The 24371-nt window shown below is 34.2% G+C and overlaps 1 protein-coding gene across 2 annotated transcripts in view; it reads right to left on the bottom strand.

Moving 5' to 3' along the window:
• Positions 1-24371, bottom strand: part of EPHA6 (EPH receptor A6) — a 941742-nt gene that overhangs the window by 770320 nt on the left and 147051 nt on the right. For both annotated transcript variants that reach the window (XM_023216075.3, XM_023216076.3), the window contains exon 3: positions 17048-17711. In XM_023216075.3, coding sequence (XP_023071843.2) covers positions 17048-17711 — 664 coding nt within the window. The remainder of the gene's footprint in view (positions 1-17047; positions 17712-24371) is intronic.

The raw sequence follows: 24371 nt of genomic DNA on the forward strand, positions 1-24371 counted from the left end.
AAATCAACGAATCCAGGAGCTGTTTTTTTGAAAAAATTAATGAAATAGATAGACTGCTAGCCAGATTAACAAAGAAGAAGACAGAGAAGAATCAAATGGACACAATAAAAAATGATACAGGGGATATCACCACTGACCCCACTGAAATACAAACCACCATCGGAGAATACTATAAGCATCTCTATGTAAATAAACCAGAAAATCTAGTAGAAATGGATAACTTCCTGGACTTATACACCCTACCAAGACTAAACCAGGAAGAAGCTGAATCCCTAAATAGACTAATAACAAGTGCTTAAATTGAGGCAGTAATCAATAGTGTACCAACCAAAAAAAGCCCAGGACCAGATGGATTCACAACTGAACTCTACCAGAAATACAAAGAGGAACTGGGACCATTCCTTCTGAAATTATTCAAAACAATTGAAAAGGAGGAACTCCTCCGTAACTTATTTTATGAAGCCAACATCATCCTGATACCAAAACCGGGAAGAGACACGACAAAACAACAAAACTTCAGGCCAATATTCCTGATGAACACTGATGCAAAAATCCTCAGTAAAATACTGGCAAACTGAATCCAGCAGCACATTAACAAACTTGATCCACCACGATCAAGTCAGCTTCATCCCTGGGATGCAAGGCTGGTTCAACATACCCAAATCAATAAATGTAATCCATCACATAAACAGAAACAAAGACAAAAACCACATAATTATTTGAATAGATGCAGAAAAGGCCTTCGGTAAATTCAACATCCCTTCATGTTAAAAACTCTAAAAAATCTATGTATTGATGGAACATATGTCAAAATAATAAGAGCTATTTATGACAAACTCCTAGCCAATATCATATCGAATGGGCAAAAGCTGGAAGCATTCCTTTGAAAACTAGCACAAGACAAGGATGCCCTCTCTCACCACACCTATTCAACATAGTATTGGAAGTTATAGCCAGGGCAATCAGGCAAGGGAAAGAAATAAAGAGTATTCAAATAAAAAGGGAGGAAGTCAAGTTGTCTCTGTTTGTAGACCACACGATTTCACATTTAGAAAACCCCATATCAGCCCAAAAACCTCGTAAACTGATAAGCGACTTCAGCCAAGTCTCAGAATATAAAATCAATGTGCAAAATTCACAAGCATTCCTTTACATCAACAATAGGCAAGCAGAGAGTCAAATCATGAATGAACTCCCATTCACAACCGCTACAAAGAGAATAATAGGAATACAGCTAATAAGGGATATGAAGGACCTCTTCAAGGTGAACTACAAACCACTGCTCAAGGAAATAAGAGAGAACATAAACAAATGGAAAAACATTCCATCCTCATGGATAGGAAGATTCAATAGTATGAAAATGGCCATACTGCCCAAAGTAATTCATAGATTCAATGCTATTCCCATCAGACTGCCATTGATATTCTTCATAAAATTCGAAAAACATACTATCTTAAATTTCATATGGAATCAAAGAAGTCCTGGTATAGCCAAAACAATCCTAAGCAAAAAGAACAAAGCTGGAGGCATCACACTACCTGACTTCAAACTGTACTACAAGACTACAGTAAGCAAAACAGCATGGTACTGATGCCAAAACAGACATATAGACCAGTGGATCTGAACTGAGACCTCAGAAATAACACCACACACCTACACTCATCTGATCTTTGACAAACCTGACAAAAACAAGCAATGGAGAAAGCATCTCCTATTCATTAAATGGTGCTGGGAAAACTGAGTAGTCATATGCAGAAAACTGAAACTGGACCCCTTCCTTACACCTTATAAAAAAATTAACTCAAGATGGATTAAAGACTTAAAGGTAAAACCAAAAACCATAAAAACCTATAAGAAAACCTAGGCAATACCATTCAGGACATAGGCATTGGCAAAGACTTCATGACAAAAATGCCAAAAGCAATGGCAACAAAAGCCAGAATTGATTAATGGGATCTAACTAATCTAAAGAGCTTCTGAACAGCAAAGTAAACTATCATTAGAGTGAACGGGAAACTTACAGAATGGGAGAAAATTTTCGCAGTTTACCCATCTGACAAATGTCTAATATCCAGAATTTACAAGGAACTTAAACATATTTACAAGAAAAAGACAAACAACCCCATCAAAAAGTGGGCATAGGACATAAACAGACATTTCTCAAAAGAAGAAATTTATGTTGTCAATAAAAATATGAAAAAAAAAAAAACTCAACAGCACTGATCATCAGAGAAATGTACAGCAAAACCGCAATGAGATACCTTCTCATGCCAGTCAGAATGGCGATTATTAAAAAGTCAAGAAACAATAGTTGCTGGTGAGGTTGTGGAGAAACAGGAATGCTTTTACACTGTTGGTATGAATGTAAATTAGTTCAACCATTATGGAAGACATATAGCGATTCCTCAAGGATCTAGAACCAGAAATACCATTTGACTCAGTAATACCATTACTGGGTATACACCCAAAGGAATATAAATCATTCTACTATAAAGACACATGCATGCATATGTTTATTGCAGCACTATTTACAATAGCAAAGACATGGAAACAAACCAAATGCCCATCAATGATAGACTGGATAAAAGAAATGCGGTACGTATACACACCATGGAATATTATGCAGCCATAGAAAGGAATGAGATCATGTCCTCTGCAGGGGCATGGATGAAGCTGGAAGCTCTCATCCTCAGCAAACTAACATAGGAACAGAAAACCAAGTACTGCATGTTCTCACTCATAACTGGGGTTTGAACATTGAGAACACATGGACACAGGGAGGGGAACATCACACACTGGGGCCTGTTGTGGGGTGGGGGGTGAGGGGAAGGAATTTAGAAGATGGGTCAACAGGGCAGCAAGCCACGATGGCACAAATATACTTATGTAACAAACCTGCACTTCTGCACATGCATCCCCCCTCTTTTTTTTTTTTTAAGAAATAAAGAAATAGGAAAGCAAATCATTTTTTAAAAGTTACTGTTTCATAACAGTTATAAATTTTCATGAAAATCCTAATTTGTATCCTACAAGTAAGCCTCATTCTGTTATAACTTTGCCTTACGCTTCATTTTAAAGCAACAAGAAACTCTGTGGGAATTCTCTTTTCCCCAAATAGATCTCTCCACTAAGGTACAATGGATGTTAATTTCCAACATTCAACTCACATTTAATTGTGAGGGTGACTCTTCTGGGGCTTAGTTAAGACACTGGTCTGTAGTCCCAGCACTTTGGGAGGCCAAGGCGGACAGATCACCTAAGGTCAGGTGTTCGACAGCAGCCTGGCTAACATGGCAAAACCTTGTCTCCACTAAAAATATAAAAATTAGCTGGGCGTGGTGGCTACTTGGGAGGCTGAGGCAGGAGAATCACTTGAACCCAGGAGGCAGAGGTTGGAGTGAACTGAGATTTCATCATTGCACTCCAGCCTGGGTGACAACAGTGAAACTCTGTCTCAAAAAAAAAAAAAAAAAAAAGAAAAGAAAGAAAAAGAAAAGAAAAGAAGAGAAGAGAAAAGAAAAGAAAGAAATTGCAATACTTGCCCTATGCCCAAATTAGTATTGCTTCTCCTCCCCAATATCAACCCCTACAACATAATGATGACATTAAACAATCTGTCTATTCTTCCCAGTAATTAATAATCTTAATTTCACTATTGTTTTACTACTTCATGTAATTTAGTCTATTTTTAACCTCTTTTCTTGGTAACATTGATGAATATGTATCTTTGGAAGTTAATACTATACATTTTAAATATATTCCTTCAAATACATTTTAATATCTGCCAGGAATATTCTTCTACTTTATTGTTCTTTTTAAACATTCCTTAATATTGCAATGCACTTGTTATTTTATACAAAAATGAGTACCATTTTTGCTGAATTCAAAGTAGCAAAAACAGTAAGAATTTTGAGTCTGACTTGTTTACAATTCCCATCCAAGAAAACAGTACATATAACTATTATATTCTTTATGTCACTCAAAACATATTTATACTTCATAGCATTCAACAGAATCTCCTCATCCCAATTTTTAATAAATTTAAGAAAATACATAGAATTCAACATTAAGGTAACAATCCATGAAGGCCATATAACTTAACTTTATTAAACCATAGATTAGTTATCTAAGGAAATATACTATTATAACACATCTCATGAATAGATAAATAGAAAAATTTTATAGTCACCTCAATAGATGAAAGAGAATTTTTGAAAAACAAACAACCCTCATGAATAAAAATTATTTACATAAGTAATGTATGCTATTTATTTTATAGGGTAATTTTAAAAATTATATACATATAATATTAATACTACATCTCCATGGTGAATTAGTTCATAATAGCAATCTACATATAAATGCACCCACATAAAATTAGAGGAAAGTCCTCCTGGTCATAATGCAATTATTAAATTAATAGAGAATCTTCAACATTTTACAAATTAACACAATTTTTACATTTAATTTTATTAAAAATATTTAATTGTAAACATAGAGATACAGAATATAGGCTCCTTAATTATGAAGGGGTAAAAAATAACCAATCCTGAAGAGTAGTTAATTTTTAAAAAAGAACAGAAATAAAACAGAGAAATTAGAATATGAGTCATTTATTTTTAAAAAGACCAAAGATACTATAATCCTAGTTAAAGAATTCTATCCAAGAAAATAGTTGTTTATCTCTGTCCAACAGAAGAGGGTTTCCATCTTTCAAGAAGTTTTCATCACTTTTTATGGCAGTCACTTTTGATACTGTCCAATAATGGGAATAAATCATGCTTTTTTCTGTCCATGGCTGCAGAAAAGCAGAGCTTGTTTTTGCGGCCCCAAAGTTCCCATCTATTGTTGCTATGGCATGCTTCTTTTCATGCTGATAATCCTCATATACAGTGTTTTGAAACTGCACATCTCCATCACTTTAAATTTACAACTACTCTACAGTTCAATGTAAAACTGAGACTACCATTTCCAGTAATAATATTGATTGATTGATACTCATTCTAAAAAAAGTTTATAGTAATTTCAGATTGAAAATGATAACTCGTTACCAGAAGTTTTCATAATATCATAATGGAGAACTATTTATAAAAGTCAAATTTTCAATTGATAGTATCACATGTCAAAAGGAAGAAAAAACTGAGTACAAAAAGGATTATTTCCTAAAAAGACCACATGAATAACTGAGAACACCAGTAATTTCTTAAATTTTTGTAAATTATTGTCTCAAAGGACTCAAAAATATTAAGAATGTCCTCCAATATCACCATAAGGTATATCAGACTTTATGCCCACCCCCGGGATTATTTTCTTACAAAAGACAACAAGATATGTTAAAAACAATTTGAAAGTATTTATATATATATATATATATATATGCATGTGTGTTTGTATATATATATGTGTGTGTTTCATAAAACCAGATATAAACCGAACTAAGTATGCCAAATTAAACAGTTACTTTTATAAATTCAAACCTTATTCTCTTTATATAGAAATAAACACTATTCAACTATTTTGAAGAAAGTGTGATTATTTTCATATAGAAACTAAAAATAGCAACAGGGAACATTTGTGGTAAATCTTCTGCAATAACAACATACATTATTTGAGGAATCATGTATTTTACATAAATACTTTCAAACTTTTGGTAACGAGTTATCGTTGTAAGTCTCTAATCTCTGAGCTGGATACAGACAACTACAAGGCTTTAAGAGATGTCTGCTTCACTAAAGGCAAGAAGTCTGGATCCCTGAATTAATGCATGAAGCAGAACTACCTGTCAACATTCCTGTCCAGGAATACTAACTTGAATTCTTTGGGAAATTTATTAGGCCCCTTAAATTTTCTCTATTTAAGGTCTAGGGAACTGGGTTGGTATAATCACAAACTTTTCAAATAAAAAAACTAATGACACAGTAACAGAAATCAGACAGCAAAATATGAAATTTTCAGATAAGTCAGCCTGCAACAATTCCAAAGTATATGATAGACCTAAATGCTCAGAAATGTAGGCAACACACTAAACACTCATATTAATTTGATCCAAATCAATAAAATTGGGACTTTAAAATATATCAATAAAATAACTTCCATAAAGGAGGAAGAAAATTATGTAACAAAGTAGGCAAAAATGAAACAAAAAGTAAGAATGAAAAAATTAACAACTAAAACTGGTGAAGATAAAGATATCTCAATAGATGAGGTAAACTCTTAACTAGGCATAGTCAAAGTGAAAATTCTAAACCTGGAAATTATTGCTGAGATTTAAATATTCAAATATTTAAATATTCAAAAAATTATTTTAAAGACAGAGAGGATAAATTGAAAGTTTCCAACAAACACATTTAATAAAAATTCTAGAAATACAGAATAAAAGAAAGCAATCTCTCTCTTTCTATTTCTATTTCTCTGTTTCTCTCTTTCTCAGGTTAAAAACACAGAATGAAAAGCAGTAAAAAAACCCACATCCAGACACATCAGATATAACTAAAAACCAAAAATATAGATTCTATACATAATCTCCCAAGAAATGACAATTAAATTGTCGGCAGATCATTAGCAATAATAGATTCTCATAGACGGGAAAATAACATCTTCAGAATGTTGAATTAAAATCATCATCATCTTGTATTCTACATCCAAATAAACAATCAATGAAGAAGGACAGAAAGAAAAGCTATTCTTAAATATCCATTAAATAAAAATCTTAACTGCTCATAGAACATTATCAAAAGAACTACCAAAAGACATACTTTTGAGCCCAAAAGAAAGGAGATAATGATAAACAAAATGAAAGGTACAAAAACTGTTACTATATATTGATGTATCCAACTATTGAAAAAAATATATATATATACACACACATACTAATTTCACTTGTTTAAAAGGTAGAATTAAAATTCTAGGCAGAATTCACATGAAAAGGAGGCATTTCAGTGGGTAACATGGTAAGTAATGTCTGCAAAGAGTACAGAGATAGTGAATACATTTATGCTCCCATAGAAATGTGTGTAAATTTATTTACATAAATTTGACTTTTTAAATTAAGGACAGCCCTATAGGAATATAAAGTCTTCAGGTTAGCAGAATAAACTATGGACTAAACTTAATATTAAATATGTGTAAATAATTTGTTAAAATTATAATTTCAAGTAGGTTTGCATTTTAACCTCTTTTATAAATCACAACAAAGAACAAACTATAATATATAGGCATGTCTTGTTTTATTGAACTTTACTGCACTTTGCAGATACTGCATTTTCTAAAAACAGAAGGTCTGTGGCAACCTTGCATCAAGCAAGGCTATTATGCCATTTTTCCAAAAGTGTGTGCTCATTTTCTGTCTCTGTATCAGATTTTGGTAATTTTGGTAATTCTAGCAATATTTCAAACTTTTACATCCTTATTACATGTAATGCAGATCCTATATCATAGGTAACCATAACAGATATTATCAATGATTTTTCATGTTACTTTTGTATGATTGGTGATTTTCAATGTCCCTACCCTTTTTTGGGGGTGTACCATAAACCATACTCACATAAGCCAGAAAACTTAATAAATAAATATGGTGTGTTTCAGCTGCTCCACTCACTGGCCATTCTCCCTTCTCTCTCTGTCTCCTTGGGTCTCTGAGACACAAAAATATTGAAATTAAGCCAATAACCCTACAATGACCTCTAAATTGTCAAGTGAAAAGAAAAGATACACTTCTCTTACTTAAAATCAAAAGCTAGAAATGATTAAACGTAGTGAGGAAGGCCTTGAAAGCTGAGATAGGTGAAAACTAAGCTTCTTGCACCAGAGTTAGCCAAGTTGTGATTGCAAATAACAAGTTATTCAAGGAATAAAAAGTGCTACTCCAGTGAACACATGAATAACAAAACAAAGCAGCCTTATTGTTGATAAGGAGTTTCAGTGATCTGGACAGAAGGTCAAAGCAGTCATAACATTCCCTTAAGCCACAGCCTAATCCAGAATAAGACCCTAAATCCCTTTAATTCCATGAAGGCTGAGTGAGGGGAGGAAGCTGCAAAGTAAAAATTGGAAGCCAACAGTGGTTGGTTCACAAGGTTTAAGGACAAAAGCCATCTTTATAAGATAATGCAAGGTAAAGCAGCAAGTGCTGATGATGTAGAAGCTGCAGTGAGTTATCCAGAAGACCTAGCTAAAATCTTTGATGAAGGGGCCACACTTAGGGTTTCAATGTAGATCTAACAATCCTATAGTGGAAGAAGATGCCATCTATTACTTTTGTAACTAGAAAGGGAAAGTAACTGACTGGCATCAAAGCTTCAAAGAATAGCCTGGATCTCTTGTTAGGACCTAACGCAGCTTGTGAGTTTAAGTGGAAGTCAATGCCCATTTACATTCTGAAAATCCTAAATCCAGTAAGAATTACGGTAAATCTACTCTGCCCATGCTCTATAAATGGAACAACAAAGTTTGATGACAGTACATCTGTTCACATCATGGTTTATGGAGAATTTTAAGCCTGCTGTTGAGACCTACTGCTCAGAAAGTAAGATTGCTTTCAAAATAGTACTGATCACTGATGATGCACCTGGTCACCCAAAATCTCTGATGGAGATACACAAGAAGAGTAATGTTGTTTTCACATCTGCTAGCACAACATCCATTCTGTAGTCCATCAATCATAGAGAAATGTCAACCTTCAAGTCTTATGACTTAAGAAATATATTTTCTAAGGCTACAGCTGCCATAGTGATTCCTCCAATGGATCTAGGCAAAGTAAACTGAAAATACTCTGCAAAGAACTCAACACTGTAGATACCACTAAGAACATCCACGATTCATGGGAAGAGGTAAAACAAAATCAACAATCACAGGAGTTTGGAAGAAATTAATACCTACCCTCAAGGATGACGTTGAGGGGTACAAGACTTCAATGCAGAAAATAACTGCAGATGTTGTGGATATAGCAAGAGAAAAAGCAGAAGCAGAGACAAGATACAAATGAATTGCTGCAATGTCATGATAAAACTTGAAAACATCAGGAGTTGCCCTTCATGGATGAGCGAAGAAAGTGGTTTCTTGAGACAGAATCTATTCCCAGTAAAGACACTGTGCACATTGCTGAAATGACAGCAAAATGTTTACAATGTTATTTCAACTTAGTTGACAAAGCAGCAGCAGGGTTTGAGAGGACTGACTCCAATTTTGAAAGCTCTACTCTGGGTAAAATGATATCAAGCATCTAGCATGCTACAGAGATATCTTTCATGAAAGAGTCAACTGATGTGGCTAACTTCATTGTTGTGTTATCTTAAGAAATTGCCACAGGTACCAAAACCTTCAGCAACTGCCACCCTAATCTGTCAGCAACCATCAATATCGAGGCAAGATTCTCCACCAGCAAAATGATTGACTTGCTGAAGGCTCAGATGATCGTTAGCAATTTTATAGCAATACGGTGTTTTTAAATTAAGCATGTACATTGTTTCTAGATACAATGCTATTGTAAACCTAATAGACAATAATACAGTGTAAATATAACTTTTATATTCACTGGAAAATCAAAATATTCATGTGACTTGCGTTACTGCGATACTTGCTTTATTGCTGTAGTCTGGAACTGAACCTGAAATATGTCTGAGGTATGCCTGTAATTATTCAACTTTACCGTTTCTTGCTTGGAAATAATACCTTCTATTTTTAGACTTCTCAGACTTGTTGATTTCATATTCTTCTCAAGATAGATGAAAGTCTGGAATTGCTTCATGAAAAAGCTGCTTTGTTTGGAATTGAAGGTTATAATATAAGAGTTTATATTTAGTGTGTGAAAACCTTTAGAAAGTGAAAATACTACCCGGGCCAATAAATCTGCCTTTTTTTTTTCTGATCCCAATCTTACCTTTCAGCTTTTCATCATATCCTCAAACCCCCTTATTTAATGCCAGCAAATCCTGGTATCTCAAATTTCTTTATGCTCTCTGCCTGCACAGTCATCTCTGATAACATGATTAGACAGAAGATCATAAACACACAGCATAAATGTTTCTGAACTGCAGCAGAGGACTATGCCATGAAGCCTTAATAACAACACTCTTCAAGAGATCAAATCAATACAATGTCACTAAAGGCCCCGTATATCCCATTCACCTCTGTGAACAAGAATGCAATGGTCCGAGAATTGCCACCATCTTTTTCTTCTGAATTTTAATGCACTACTAGAAAAAAAAAATTTAAGCATATTTCTAGGCAGAAGAAAGGATTTTAATTATGCCTGGTGTTTCACAATTTTCATTTTCATAGACAAATATTATTTTGTTAACTTATACTAAGTGATACCTACAAGCTTAAAGAAGGCATTATTGCTATATATATATATGTGTGTGTGTGTGTGTGTGTGTGTGTGTGTGTGTGTGTGTGTGTGTGTGTATTCTCAGCAGGTCTAAAATTTTAAACACAAACTAATATCTCTAAGCACAAATACCACTACCTTAATGAGATTTATCCTAAATTAATGTTTAAGAGGAGCTTATTAGGGATTCATGCCACTTCAGAACTCATATAACTAAACAAAAATTGCATTCAATTTTGCATGTTGTTTCCAATTATTTCTTCCACGGTGCTAAAATAGTCTTAGACATATAAACTGTTAGCATAATACTTTGCCAATCAATGTTATTTTTAAATTCAAAACCTTAGAACAGTCTGACATTAAGTAGAATAAATTAAAACAATGTGAAATCTCTAACATCAACATGCCCAATATGACAGTCTTAATTATGAACCTATGAAATAAAATTAAAAGTTATGAAATATCAGTTGAGATTTGAAAGACTAAAATACTACTTATGATGTATAATAAAGCAACCCAAATTATATGTGTTTGCTTTTAAATTTTAGCAAACATGCTAATATAACCTTTCTATCTATTTAAGCCTGGTTCATACAGCAAGAGTAAGAGTCTACCACTCTCTTCTGTGCTTCTAGAATTTGGATATAGGTATGCCTTAATAATATTATGCAAAAAAGAATCAAAAATTCAAACATTCGGTAGTACAACTTTTAGGATAAAATATCATAACAAGTTATTAAAATGCAAATAAATATACATCATTCATTAGATATGGAGTATGACTAGATACAGATTTATTCTATTTTAAATCAGCCTATTGTGCCTTAGTCGCATAGCTTACCAAGAGTTCTCAAATTCATTCAAGTAAATTATGAAAATCCCTAAAGCCTCACTGTAATTTTTCCTGTTTATCATCTCTAAAAGCAAAGTTCCAGATGAAATCATATCTATATATCTTTTCATCATCCTCAGCAGCATGAATTTCAAAAGTGATGCTTAAATCCTGCTCCAACAGTGTCCACATTGGACTCCTGAAGAGAAATAGAAGGCAGAGCAGGCCTAATTAATAATGAGAAACTTAGGGCTCCTGTGCTTTGGGTCTGGTAGGCAGGAAACATTAAAATATCAAAGTGAGGGCATGGATGTCTAGAATGAGGAAATGAAAGAGTGAGAAAGAATGGGGGCGCCAGGAGCAGTGGCTCACGCCTGTAATCCCAGCACCTTGGGAGGTCGAGGTAGGCAGATCAGGAGGTCAGGAGATTGAGACCATCCTGACCAACAAATCTCAGTTACTCGGGAGGCTGAGGCACGAGAATCACTTAAACCCAGGAGGCAGAGGTTGCAGTGAGCCGAGATCGCGCCACTGCACTCCAGCCTGGTGACAGAGCAAGACTGTCTTAAAAAAAAAAAAAAAAAAGGAATGGGGGATAGGTGGAAGGGAAACACACAAAGGCCAGATTGAGACATATCTGGGCTTTGTTCTCAATCTACCATTAGTTACTACTGTGTGGCCCCAGGAAATTAAATTCTGTTCTTAGTAATTTAGTGTCCTGATTCATAAAATGATGGGTAAAAATATTTTCTAAGACCTTCCAGATCTAAAATACAACAACTCTCCCTCAAGAAAATTTACCTATTTCACAGAAATGAGAAGAAACATAGCATTCCACAGGAGCACCAACAGGCTGCACTTTTAACTTCTCAGTGCTTTGTGACCATTCACATCATGTGATTTTTAAGTACACTTCTTTTATGGGACAGCCCTAGTGAAACAGATACACGAATAATCAGCACAAATTGTAGCACAGAGGAGGGTGATATTAACTTTGTGAAGACCCAGGGGCATGATGACATTTGTGTTAGGTCTTGAAGAATAAATAAAATTTCATCACAGGAAAAGAAGAAAAGGGTGCAGAAGCAGCTAGGTAAAATATGAAAAAAGGTAAAAGATACAAAAACACACGGATTGTTCAAAAGTTGTAAAAAACAGAATAGTGGACAGAATTTGCTGAGGTTACAAAGAACAGGACAAGGTCAAAATGAACAATTCCTTGAATGCTAAGGTGAGTAACCCCTTCTAGTTGATATAACAGAAAGAAAAAAAAAAACAAAACAGAATAATTTCCTGAAATAAAACATACCAAAATTGTTACCAGGATTTAGACAGTATACAACGTTACCTCAAACATAACAGATGAAGTATTATACATGAGTGAAGCCATCTTACACAAGCAGCTCTGTTAAACCTCCAAATAACTGCAGTTGCATGAGTGACCTCAGCTAAGACAGGAAAAGAATGACCCAGTGAACCAAATCTGGATTTCCAGATTGTAGAAACTATAAGCAAATAATTTGTACAAGATATGTGTGTTGCCATAACAAAAAGTTAAAACCTGTGATATTTGCTTTGGGATTGAACAGATGGTAGAGGCTGAAGAATAGCATGGAGACTGTGAGTAGAGGCTGGAAGATCAGTAAAGAAATTGTTAATGGGGATACTAAAAGGTCAACACATGTTATGTGATGAGCAATTGGCAATAATCCTGCCTGTGATAGCTTGGAAGAGAGAAAAAGCACTTCATAATGTTGTTGATCAAATTAAAGAGGTTTCCAGACAACTGTTGAAACTAGCAACTAGCACGTGGGCAATTCTTATAAAAAGAGTAGATGACTAAGAGTGCAGGGGCAAGATCCTAGTAAGAAAGCCAAAAGACACAGGGAACCAATCACAGGGAGCAGAACTGGGCTCTAATCAAAAAACATTCTCTGCCCCTGTAGTCAGGGACCTTGAAAACACCAGTTACACTTTACAATCACAATAGACCAGTGACTGTTGTGTTCCCTGCCTTTTGGAACGGGAGACTATTTTCCAATTATCGTGCCCCCGTTCCATGTGTGTTGCGTGTGTAGGGAACAATAACTTACTTTTAGGTTCTTAGTTCTGCAGATCAACAGGGATTTTAGCAATGAAACTTCATTTGAATCTGGAACTGATTTCAACATGCTATTTTGGACTTCAACATGATGTCCTAACGAGATAAATCTTTGGGAGGGTGTGGGGTTTTGTGCATGCAGAAGGGACATTAATCAGGAGAATCCAGAGAGTAGACTGTAAAATAATATATTGCCATGGTGGCAGTCCCCTATAAATATACTTTCAGGTATTCAGTCTTGTGCTGTCTCCTCAGACACTCGTTTTACAGATGGTTATGTGAATAAACTCCCTCTTAAGCCAGCAACTACACTCTGGCAAAGCTTGGGACAGATACTAAATGAGGAGAGGCCACATAGAGAAAGGCCCTGGAAGATGAGGGGCTATCTTGGACATTCCAACTCAAGTCAAAGCTCCCAGTGGAATTCAGCTACATGAGTGATGGCTGTTTATTGCACATGAAGCAGAACTACCTAGCTGAGCCCTGAAATATAATAAATCATTGTGGTTTTAAGCCAATACATTTTGGGCTGTTTTCTCTCATAGCAATGGATAACAGAAACATATACCTTATTTATATTTATCTCTACCACTTAAGAAAGTGATTAAGAAACAATAAATGCTCAAAAATATCAATAGTTTGGGGCTGGAAGCAGTGGCTCACCCCTGCAATCACAGCACTTTGGGAGGCCAAGGCAGGAGAATCGCTTGAGCCTAGGAGTTCAAGGTTGCAATGAGCTATGGTCGCATCATTGCGCTCCAGCCTGGGTGACAGAATAAGGCCCTGTTTCTAAAAAAAAAAAAAAAAATAGTGTAGATTAATTAATTGTTTTCACAGAATAGATGAGAAGAAAAATAATGATACACTCATTTTTTTCTTTTCCTATTATGCATGTGGTCACATTTCTACTCATACTACATTTTTCTCATATAAGTTTGAATTAGTTCGACCTTTTGATTACATGTAATTCAGAGACTTTTTGTGAGATAAGTTATGAATAGATGGCAATCAAAGCAATGATAAAATTCTCCTCAGAGGAAAAAAGGGGGCAACATGCAACATCAAGAACACATAAAAATAAGTACTCTAAAATGAACACTGGTGATAGTGCACTATATGTATCTTTAAAATAATGTAGTCTCCACATCCACTCTGACATTTCTTTTGTTTGTAAATAGCAATTCATTATATTTAACTAGAATCAGGCATGTTGCTTGTTTTTAATAGTTTTACATGTATTTTATTTTAGGTGACTATAACCACTACTTTATAAATTTTAAAAAACACCTGATTTTGAGGTTTGTAAGCCATAGATATAGAATTCAAACTTAATCCTTCCAATTTCTGCCATCCACTACAAGATGACGAACAATTGTTCTGTACTGACTCCCTCATGTTTCTGCAATCAGATAAAGGATAATAAAGATAACAAGCCATAAATATACACAAGTAGAAGCTCTAGATAAACAGATGCTGCTTAACATTTGTCCAAAACTATCTTTGCCAAATCACAGAAGAAATTTTAAGGCATATAAATAAGAATAAAATTTCACACCAAGCATATTAAGTAAAAAAATATGTAGACATCATGGTTGGTTACTTTAATTCTGTGGTAAATGCCATAAAGGAATACAAATATTTAGTACTAGCAAATCACACAAATTCTTAGATTAAATAAGTCTTCAAATATTTAAAAAACTGTATTATTTTTATCAAGTAATGGCTAACTTCTACCTAATTTAAAATACGGTAAAACTGATGTGATTATTACACATATTGCATGCCTGTATCAAAAAAACTACATGGTTTCTCTGTGCAATACATTTTATCCTTAGATCTTATTGTCTTCTCCACTTAACTGGATAATTATCCATATGTATAAATTTTTCTTTAGTGCACTGATACGGTTTGACTCTGTGTCCCCATCCAAATCTCATCTTGAAATTCTGGGGGAGGGGCCTAGTGGGAAGTGATTGAATCATAGGGGTCGACTTCCTTTTTGCTGTTCTCGTGAGAGTGAGTTCTCATGAGATCTGGTTGTTTGAAAGTGTGTGGCATTTTCCCCTTTCTCTCTCTCTCTCTTCCTCTGCCAGGGTAATGCATGCATGCTTCCCCTTCGCCTTCTGTCATGATTGTAAGTTTCCTGAGGCGTTCCAGTAGTGCTTCCTGTTAAGCCTGCAGAACTGTGAGCCATTTAAACCTCTTTCCTTCATAAATAACCAGTCTCAGAAAGTTCGTATAGCAGTATAACAAACTAATACATGCACTTTCCAATGTAAAATATCTTTAGATCCTACCTCCAGGATCATTTATGGTTTAATTTTTCTCCGTTATAAATCCTTGTTATAAGTGAACACAATTTTGATAAACTATAATGATAATCTGTATTAATAAACTTGAATGAAACATAGTTTAATGATTAAAAGCATAGGAAAGCTGATTCATGCTTTGTAAAATATATACTATAGACTTCTCATGCAAATATTAACATTCTCCAGTTACAAAACATAATCATCACTGGCAGCTCCAGGGAAATTTTCAAGAGTCAAGAACCCAAGTGTTTTATAAACAGATAAACCTTAAAAACTTCACATATATTATGCATAACTCTTATGTGCATACAGATATGTTTTTATTTATTCTCATCCTTTTTAATGAATGTGAATATAACATCAACAAAGAAATCAATAAATTCAAGCTGGTGCTATAGAAAATACCCTCTTCAGAAGTTTTCATTGAGAGGGAAATATCTCTAGTATATTACTATTTACCATGAAATAATTTTATTTGTATATTTGTGTTTTGATTATGAGTCCTAAATCTAAACATAATCAAATGTATGCTCTTTATTGGGGGGCATGTAAAAATTTTGAATGTATATACTTATTAGGTAAATAAGCCTTCATAAAATGAATTACATAAAAAGTGAAAAATGTTTCATCTTGAAAATAAGTTACTTCATTGTTATAACAATGTGAAAGGAATAGTTTTAAACCTAACTAGTATTGTGTGATGTTAATATTTCCTGACAATTACATGTTACACAAATACTACTATTAAAATGAAAAGCTAATGTGTTATACGGTGGAAAATTCTATGTAATAATACCAAAGGATTAATTAAGCTCTGATCAGGTCAATATTCAACCACCAAACATCATACATAACACCCGTATAAACTAGCTCATACATTTTTGAAATAAAATATACATGAACTCCTTTTATTTAAATATAATTCTATTTACATACAATTCAAGTATTATAATTCAACATGATAGAAATAATTACTGCTGTCTTTAAATGTCATATTTCTATAAACCATAAAAATGTGAACACCAGGGAAATCACTATTTTGAATTGCTTCTTGTTGCTGTTGTTGATGCTGCTTTCCTTTATAAAAATTAGGTAGTTACAGCAATTCATACTGTTTAACTACTTTACTGAAAGCATTTTGGCATACTTTCATATACCTTTCCAGGAGAAAAACGACAGCATTTTTTTTATAGTTAATATGAATCAATTTCTTTCGCAATTTATTATCAGGTATAACACAAAAAAATGTATTATTTGAAATAAATGTATAACATTTACTTTTAATAAATCATCATTTTGAAAAGATCAGTGAGATGATGGATATATTAATTACTTTGATCAGTATACATTATATGTATCAAAACATTACTACATACCCATGAGTATGTACAATTACTATTTGTTAATTTTTTAAAATAAAACTTTTTAAAAATCATTTAAATGCAAGATAAATTATTTAAACGTTTGTTTCTTACCATGGCAAGAACCTTCAATTTCTTCATATCCTATACTGCAGATGCATCTTCCAAGAGGAACCAGCCAATCTCCATCAGCTCCACAATACAGTTTAGGAGTGTCACGCTCTTCAGCACTCTTCACACAAGAACCCCGTACTTCAACCAAAGAGGAGGAATCAACCCTTGGAATGGTATCAGGAAACATGGCCAAGTTACGAACAGTGAAGGGGCACTTCTTGTAGAAAACACGGACTGAAACCAGGGCAATGCACGCCCCAATGTCTTGAAAAGCCAGATAAAATCCTTTCCTTTCTATAGGCCCCACCTCACGAATTTCAGTGTTGAGTTTGAGGATGCGATCACCCAAATCCATCTGGGTAAAACTCTCATCAGCAGCAATTGTGTCGATCTTTGTATACTGGTTTGGCTTGAATTTAATTCCGTGGGACTCATCTGATTCCATATAAAACAGATTAAATGTTTCTTTACAAGTCCCCAAGACCCATGGGATGCTGTTACAATCCCTCAATGTGAATTTCATTTCCACATAAATTTTCTGCGCTGCATCACGGGAGATCCAGTTTGTACGAAGCCAGTTGTTTTGGTTTGGTTCCATTACATTACATACCTGGTATGTGTGAATGGGCCTATTATGTTCATCCATTTCAGTGATGGCATCCCACTGCAAAAAGGAGAAAAAGTCATTAAGTGATTTTAAACTACAGTGATTAAACAGAAATGATTACTTACAATTTTTTTTTGTTTTACCAAAATAAAAAAGAGTTAAAAGGATACAAATGAAGCTATTCAAAGCAACAATGGAACAGCATTTTAACTGTGAGCCTTTGGTTAAAAGTATGGGTTTTAGAATCAGCTGTCCTGTCTTGTCTTCTTACACATGAATTGCATGACAACTTTATTTAATATCTAGTTTCCTCAACTGTAAAGGAGCTGATAATAGTACCTGTTTCACAGGGTTGTTGTAAGATATAAATTAGATAAATACACGTACAGCACTTCAGACAGTTCCTGGCATACTATAAGAACATTAAATAGTATCCATTATCTTATCAAAACAACTAAATATATAAAAAATGCACTTTGGGTTTCCCATCTTTCCTCATATACAATTTGCCACAAATTGTGGTCTGTTTTCTTTGCCAATATTCAATTAAATATTTACGTGACCATTTAAATAGAAAACAGACATAGATAAGGCCTTAGACTTATTCAATATTTATCAGGCACTCCCATACCCTGGACACTGGAAATATAGCAATTAACAAGCTGAACAAAAACTGTCTGCCTTTATAAAGCTTACTTTAGAAGGAAGAGAGACAATTAAAAAGTAGAAATGAGGAAAACTAAATAATATGGTAGAAAGTACAATGGGGAAAAATGGGGCAAGGAGATTAAGAAGAGGGTTATAATTTTAAGTGGGTGTCTAGAAAAGGCTTACTGAGGTAGTGACATTTAAGCATTGTCTTAGACATGAGACAATGAAACTTGCAAAGAGGAAGCAGTAAATATAAATAACCTGAGGCAGGAGTGTGTAGGTATATTTGAAGAATAGCATAAGTGGGCACTGAAAGCACATTAAGTACTAAGAATAGAGGGTCAGAGAGCAGCCAAACCAAAAGTCTTTATTATGCATTTTAAGTCCTTTGGCTTTTACTCTGAGCTAGATCACTGGATTATTTTCACTTCTGTATGTTTCTGTACAAGCAGTTTGCCACTTGATTGCATGGAAAGACTCTGTTTTTAAGAGATTTAATAAAAATATCTGAGTACCCTGAAAGCAGTTTAGATTGTCAATATTTATTCATTTAATGTTGCATACTTCTATACTGTAAATTTAGATTATAACTCCATTTTATTTGTATAGTTATAATTGATCATTTTCAATACATGAAAAACATTCAGGTAACCTTATAGCATGTTTGGAAACACATGCTAGTAATCATACTTTATCATTTCTATTTGAGTATACTGAAAATGACAAATGGTTTGCTATAGTGAATAAGGGTGAATAAGGGTTCTATTCATTGATAACATACTTCAGTTATTTATAATAAGATTATTTAATATATTCTGTTTGCAGTTTCTCATTTTAACTGGCTATAGAGAGTTACTAAATCAAGGCCAGTTCAATTTCATTAGTATACTTTCTAAGAGAATGCCTACTTTCCTCTGTATATAGGACCATTATGACACAAAGTACTTTTAATTAACTACTGTACATTTCTACAATAATTCATATTATCCATCATGCAAACTTAAACACAATATTTTATCCAAAAAATATTTTTTGCAAGTTCCTTGCTGGAAATCCAGAGGGCATTTTCCAGAGAAAACAATAAGTTCCTTTCAACTGTATATTTAATTTTACAAAATACACACATTTTTTATCAGGGGTGATTCAATAATCTCAAGGGAATATACATGAGATTTCCCATCTAAATGCCTTTCATCCTAATGTATAATGGGTCTTACATTACTCTGCGGACACTTGAAGGCAAACCAGCACTGTCACAGCTCATTGGAACCACAACACAATCATTCTAAATGTAACTGTGAACCAAGATAATAGCAAAAAATATGATATACTTTTAAACTGTCAAAATCAATGTCTAAAAATCTAAGTATTTTACCCATAGGAGAGCATGTACTCATCCAATGATGATTTTTATTTTGAATACATTTATAATTAGAGTTGATTTCATTTATCAGGGAATGCATATACCAATGTCTATACTACATACTTTACTCTCCCATATAGGAGTAAATAACTATATTCCCAGTAAATGCTGCTTTAATTAGTATCTTCAGGCTACATTGCTTCATATTAATAGAAAGCATTAACCATGTTCATCAAAAGATCAACTCTGAAAAGATGAGATTAACTTTAACTCAAATATGAAAAACTTTGAAAATATCATTTATGAAATTAGAACATTTCCTTATTTACAAATACATTCAGTTGGGGAGATGTTCAGAAGGAGAGAAGGGTCTGAAGTGAAAAAAATACATGTATTCTCTAATCAGAACCAATATAAACCAAGAAATACAGAAGTACAAAAATATACACAGATATTTGGAAAGGTGAGTCTTCTCAAATACAGTGCATAAATACATGGCAAAATGATGCATATTGTTTTACACTAAGTTTGTGATGTTTGATGAAAAATAATATTTCTTCTTTTACTTAAAATAAATTAGAATTAGATTTAGGTAACAAAACAGTCAAAACAGACATAATTGGTAAATTTCATCTTATTCAAGAATATAGAAAGTTATATTAGATATACAAATTTGGATCTGATTCCCTAAAACAAGAATGTAAATTCAAGATTGATATAGATCTAAATGCCTATGAAATTTGCCATAAAACATAACATCAGTAGATATAGAAATCATATCACATTTCAGGCATACTTTTCCTTTTGGAAATACTGCATTTATATATAAAGACCCCAGAACACAGGTTTAAGCTATGGAAGTCCACTTACAAGTGAATTTTCTTCAGTCTCTGCCACCTCTGAGACAGCTAGACCAACCCTTCCACTTTACCCTACTCTTCAGCCTACTCAACATAAAGACAACAAGGATGAAGGCCACTTTATGATCGTCCATTTCCATTTAATGAATAGTAAATACATTTTCTCTTCCTTACGATTTTCTTTTCTTTTTCTGAGATAAGGTCTCACTCTGTTACCCAGGTTGAAGCAAAGTGGTGCAATTTCAGCTCACTGCAACCTCCATGTCCCAGGCTCAAGAAATTCTTTCACCTCAGCTTCCAAAGTGGCTGGGACTACAGGCATGCACCACCACACCCAGCTAATTTTTTGTATTTTTGGTAGAGATGGGATTTTGCCATGTTGCCCAGGCTGGTCTCAAACTCCTGAGCTCAGGTGATCTACCTGCTTTGGCTTCTCAAATTTCCGGAATTACAGGCATAAGTCAGCATGCCCAGCTAGGATTTTCTTAATAACATTTTCTCTAGCTTACTTTAAGAATACAGTATGTATAATATATAATATACAAACTATGTGTTAATCAATTGTTTATGTTACCAATAAGGCTTCTGATCAACAGTAGACTACCAGCAGTTAAATTTTCTGGACAGTCAAATGTTATACATGGATTTCAATAACACATAGGTCAGTCTCCATGCTGTTCAAGGGGTCAATTTTAACCTTTTAGTTATAATTTCAAGTGTTAAAATAAATAGGGTCTCTAAAAAGTAGAGATCCCAAGGTAAGCATATGAGTATGGCAGCTCACATACCACACGCCTAAATATTTTTAAATGATAAATCTTTTTTTTATTTGTATAAATATATATAATACATATTACAATAATTACTACTACATGTTACACTAATATATTGCATATTGGTGAAGTCAGGGCTTTAGTGTACCCATTGCCGGAATAAAGTACATTGCACCATTAAGTAATTTTTCATCACCTACCCCCCTTTTACCCTTTCACCTTTCCAAGCCTCCACTGTCTGTTATTCCACAGTGTAGACCTACATGTACACATTATTTAGCTCCCACTTATAAATGAGAACATACAGTATTTGTCTTTCTGTGTCTCAGTTGTTTCATTTAAGATAATAGCCTACAGTTCCATTATTTAAATTAGATCAAACTTAAAATATATAGTATCAGTCTACTTTGTAAAGATACTTTCATAACAACCTGACAGTCCAGTTTCATAGTTGAAATACTTGGACTCCTAAGAACCCCATGGCAGCATGTGGTGGCCTATAGAGAGCCAGCTCTTAACCTCAGTTAATCCCACTTCTCTGCCCTTACCTGACTCTAGTTCTATCTCACATCCTGAGAGATTTCACATATGCACATATATGAGCATCTCATACATAAGCTGTCTTTTCCCTGTTTCAAAAAGCTGCCAACTTTAGTCCTCCAGTCCACTTAGGCTGAGCACACCAGTGTCACAGAGTATCCTTTGGAGGATGAATCCCAGCAAGAATCTGTGAAGCTCCTAAAAGTAGACTTGAGGCCATTTGAGCAAGAAAGTCTAGGGTCTTGAACACCTGTGCTATGGTACAGAAAGAAACCATAAGATCTAAGTGGCATATCTTCTTATCCTTCAATGCCATATCTTCATGAAGAGGAGTGTAGCCAGAGGAGTGAACAGGCAAGACCATCTAAAGCTCTAGCATGAAGTAGAGGCTTCCCTTCCTGGGTCTAAAGATGATCATAATTCTTTTTAAAATCCAATTTGGACTGTAAGATTACTGGAATTTTTCTTTAACAGCAAAGAGAGTTAAAAACCTATGCTTCACTTCATTATTAGGTAGTTAGTGTAAACATTTACTTCAAAAATCTTTTTTTTAAACTTCATAAAGTACTTTGTCAACTCTACACATCATGTGTTAATAAGCAATTAACAATATTTACTGAATCTATAGTATCTAAGTTCTACGAGGGAAGTAAAGAAAGAGGATATAAAGTTTGCTCTCATTGGACTTGTTTATAATACATTAAGGTAATAAATTTAAAATACCTAATTGATAGCACAGGTTTGAGTGTAACAATCTAATAGTTTATATAGTAAAATATAGTAAGTGTTCAAAGGACAGCAACACTCATGAACTGGAGTTGCTTGGAAGGCTCAGCCAAGAAGCATGCACTGGACTTGAACCATAAAGAATTATAAAATTCAATAAGCCAGAGGGAGGAAAGTGAATAGAAATTAATTTATAAAACTAAGCTATATGCATATACTTTTAGACAACTCTAGTTCTGTCCCACGTAAAGTTCCTACCCCTATTTAAAACAAACATATAATTTATTATCCAACTGTGAAATACTTAGATGTACATAAATCTAGTAAATGTACAAATTACAAGATAAAGTATATTATCAAACCAGTCATTAATTTTGCTATTGGTTACTTCTGTCAGCTTCTAGCTTTTACATAATAGGTAATGAACACAAAACATTACAACTCCTCAATCACATGTATGCTTCTTAAGAAAAATTTTATGTGGGACTTACAATAAAATGCTAACATACAATGTAGAAAAGAGCTAAATAAAGCAAATTAAATCATACATGTTTCTGCAGGGGAGAAAATCTTGCAAATTATTTCTGTTTCCATGACCTATATGAGTAGAACAAAGAACTATACGAGTGAGCTGGTTTTTGGATCGAGGAGTGAACAGATGGATTACAAAGAGATGGATGGAAAAGTTTTGTAACTAAGTGTCCTGCTCAACGAGAAGTTTTGGTTAAGCAAGAATCAGTTGTACTCCAAGGAGTTCTTTCTTTCAAATACTACAAGGTTACCTTGGATGTAATGATCTTTAAGGCCACTATTTATATACTGAATTTATATTCATCAAAACTTTTTCACAAATGCTAACTGATGTGGTCTTCATCGGTCCAATAAAACAAGACAGGTATTTTTATTTTCATGATAACAATAAGGAATCCAATACTCAATAATAAAATTAATTACCCAGTGTTTCATGGACTAGAATTAGAACTAGGTCTTCTAACTTTATTTTATGTATTCTATGATGTTAAGGCCTCTTACAAAGCTTGCTGGGAGGAGATGGTATGGGTGGAGAGACTGTACCTCTCATTGCTAGCCAATTATTAGAGATAGCAAAGAGCTGGGCCTGGAGCACGGGCTTCATATGCAAACCTGCCCCTTCCGAGTCTACAGCCCCAAATTCTTCCTTATGATGTGTTACTCTCACACATCAAGCCAGTATTTCCCCTGCCCTAGATGATCGATCATAGGGCAGGTATCAGGCACTTATAGACCACCCCATTGCCCAAATTCCACAGGAATTTTTCAAACTAAGCAAGCGTCAAAGTGTTTACTTTGCCCCACCCTGTCTTTCCCTCAGAAACCCTAGAAAAGGCTTTAGCCTAGATTGCCCCGCACTCCTGTCTTCTACCACCTGACCAAAACATAGTGGCTCCCCTGTGGCCGTGAATGGCATGCACTGCCCCCTCTCTGGGACTTACGAGTATAATAAACTTCTTTCCAAGCCTTGTTCTCATTTCCTCCTACAACCACAGTGACTTTATCACACTGTATTCAACATGTACATCTTAGAATGAATAAACTGTTATATGGATCTTAAGACAATCCTCCTGGCATCTTGTCGAAGGACAGCTGATTCTTGCATAACCAAAAGCTTTCATTGAACAAGAGACTCTGGCAAAACTTCCTCATATAGTCATTCCTTGATCCAAAAAAAAAGGATTCATAAAATGACCATAAGACAAAATGAGTCTCTCTGTTCTATTTTTCCAGGACATAAGAATAGATGTAGTTTGCAAGATATTCCATTCTG

Source organism: Piliocolobus tephrosceles, chromosome 2, assembly GCF_002776525.5.
Source record: "Piliocolobus tephrosceles isolate RC106 chromosome 2, ASM277652v3, whole genome shotgun sequence".
In the NCBI taxonomy this organism is placed as follows: domain Eukaryota; kingdom Metazoa; phylum Chordata; class Mammalia; order Primates; family Cercopithecidae; genus Piliocolobus; species Piliocolobus tephrosceles.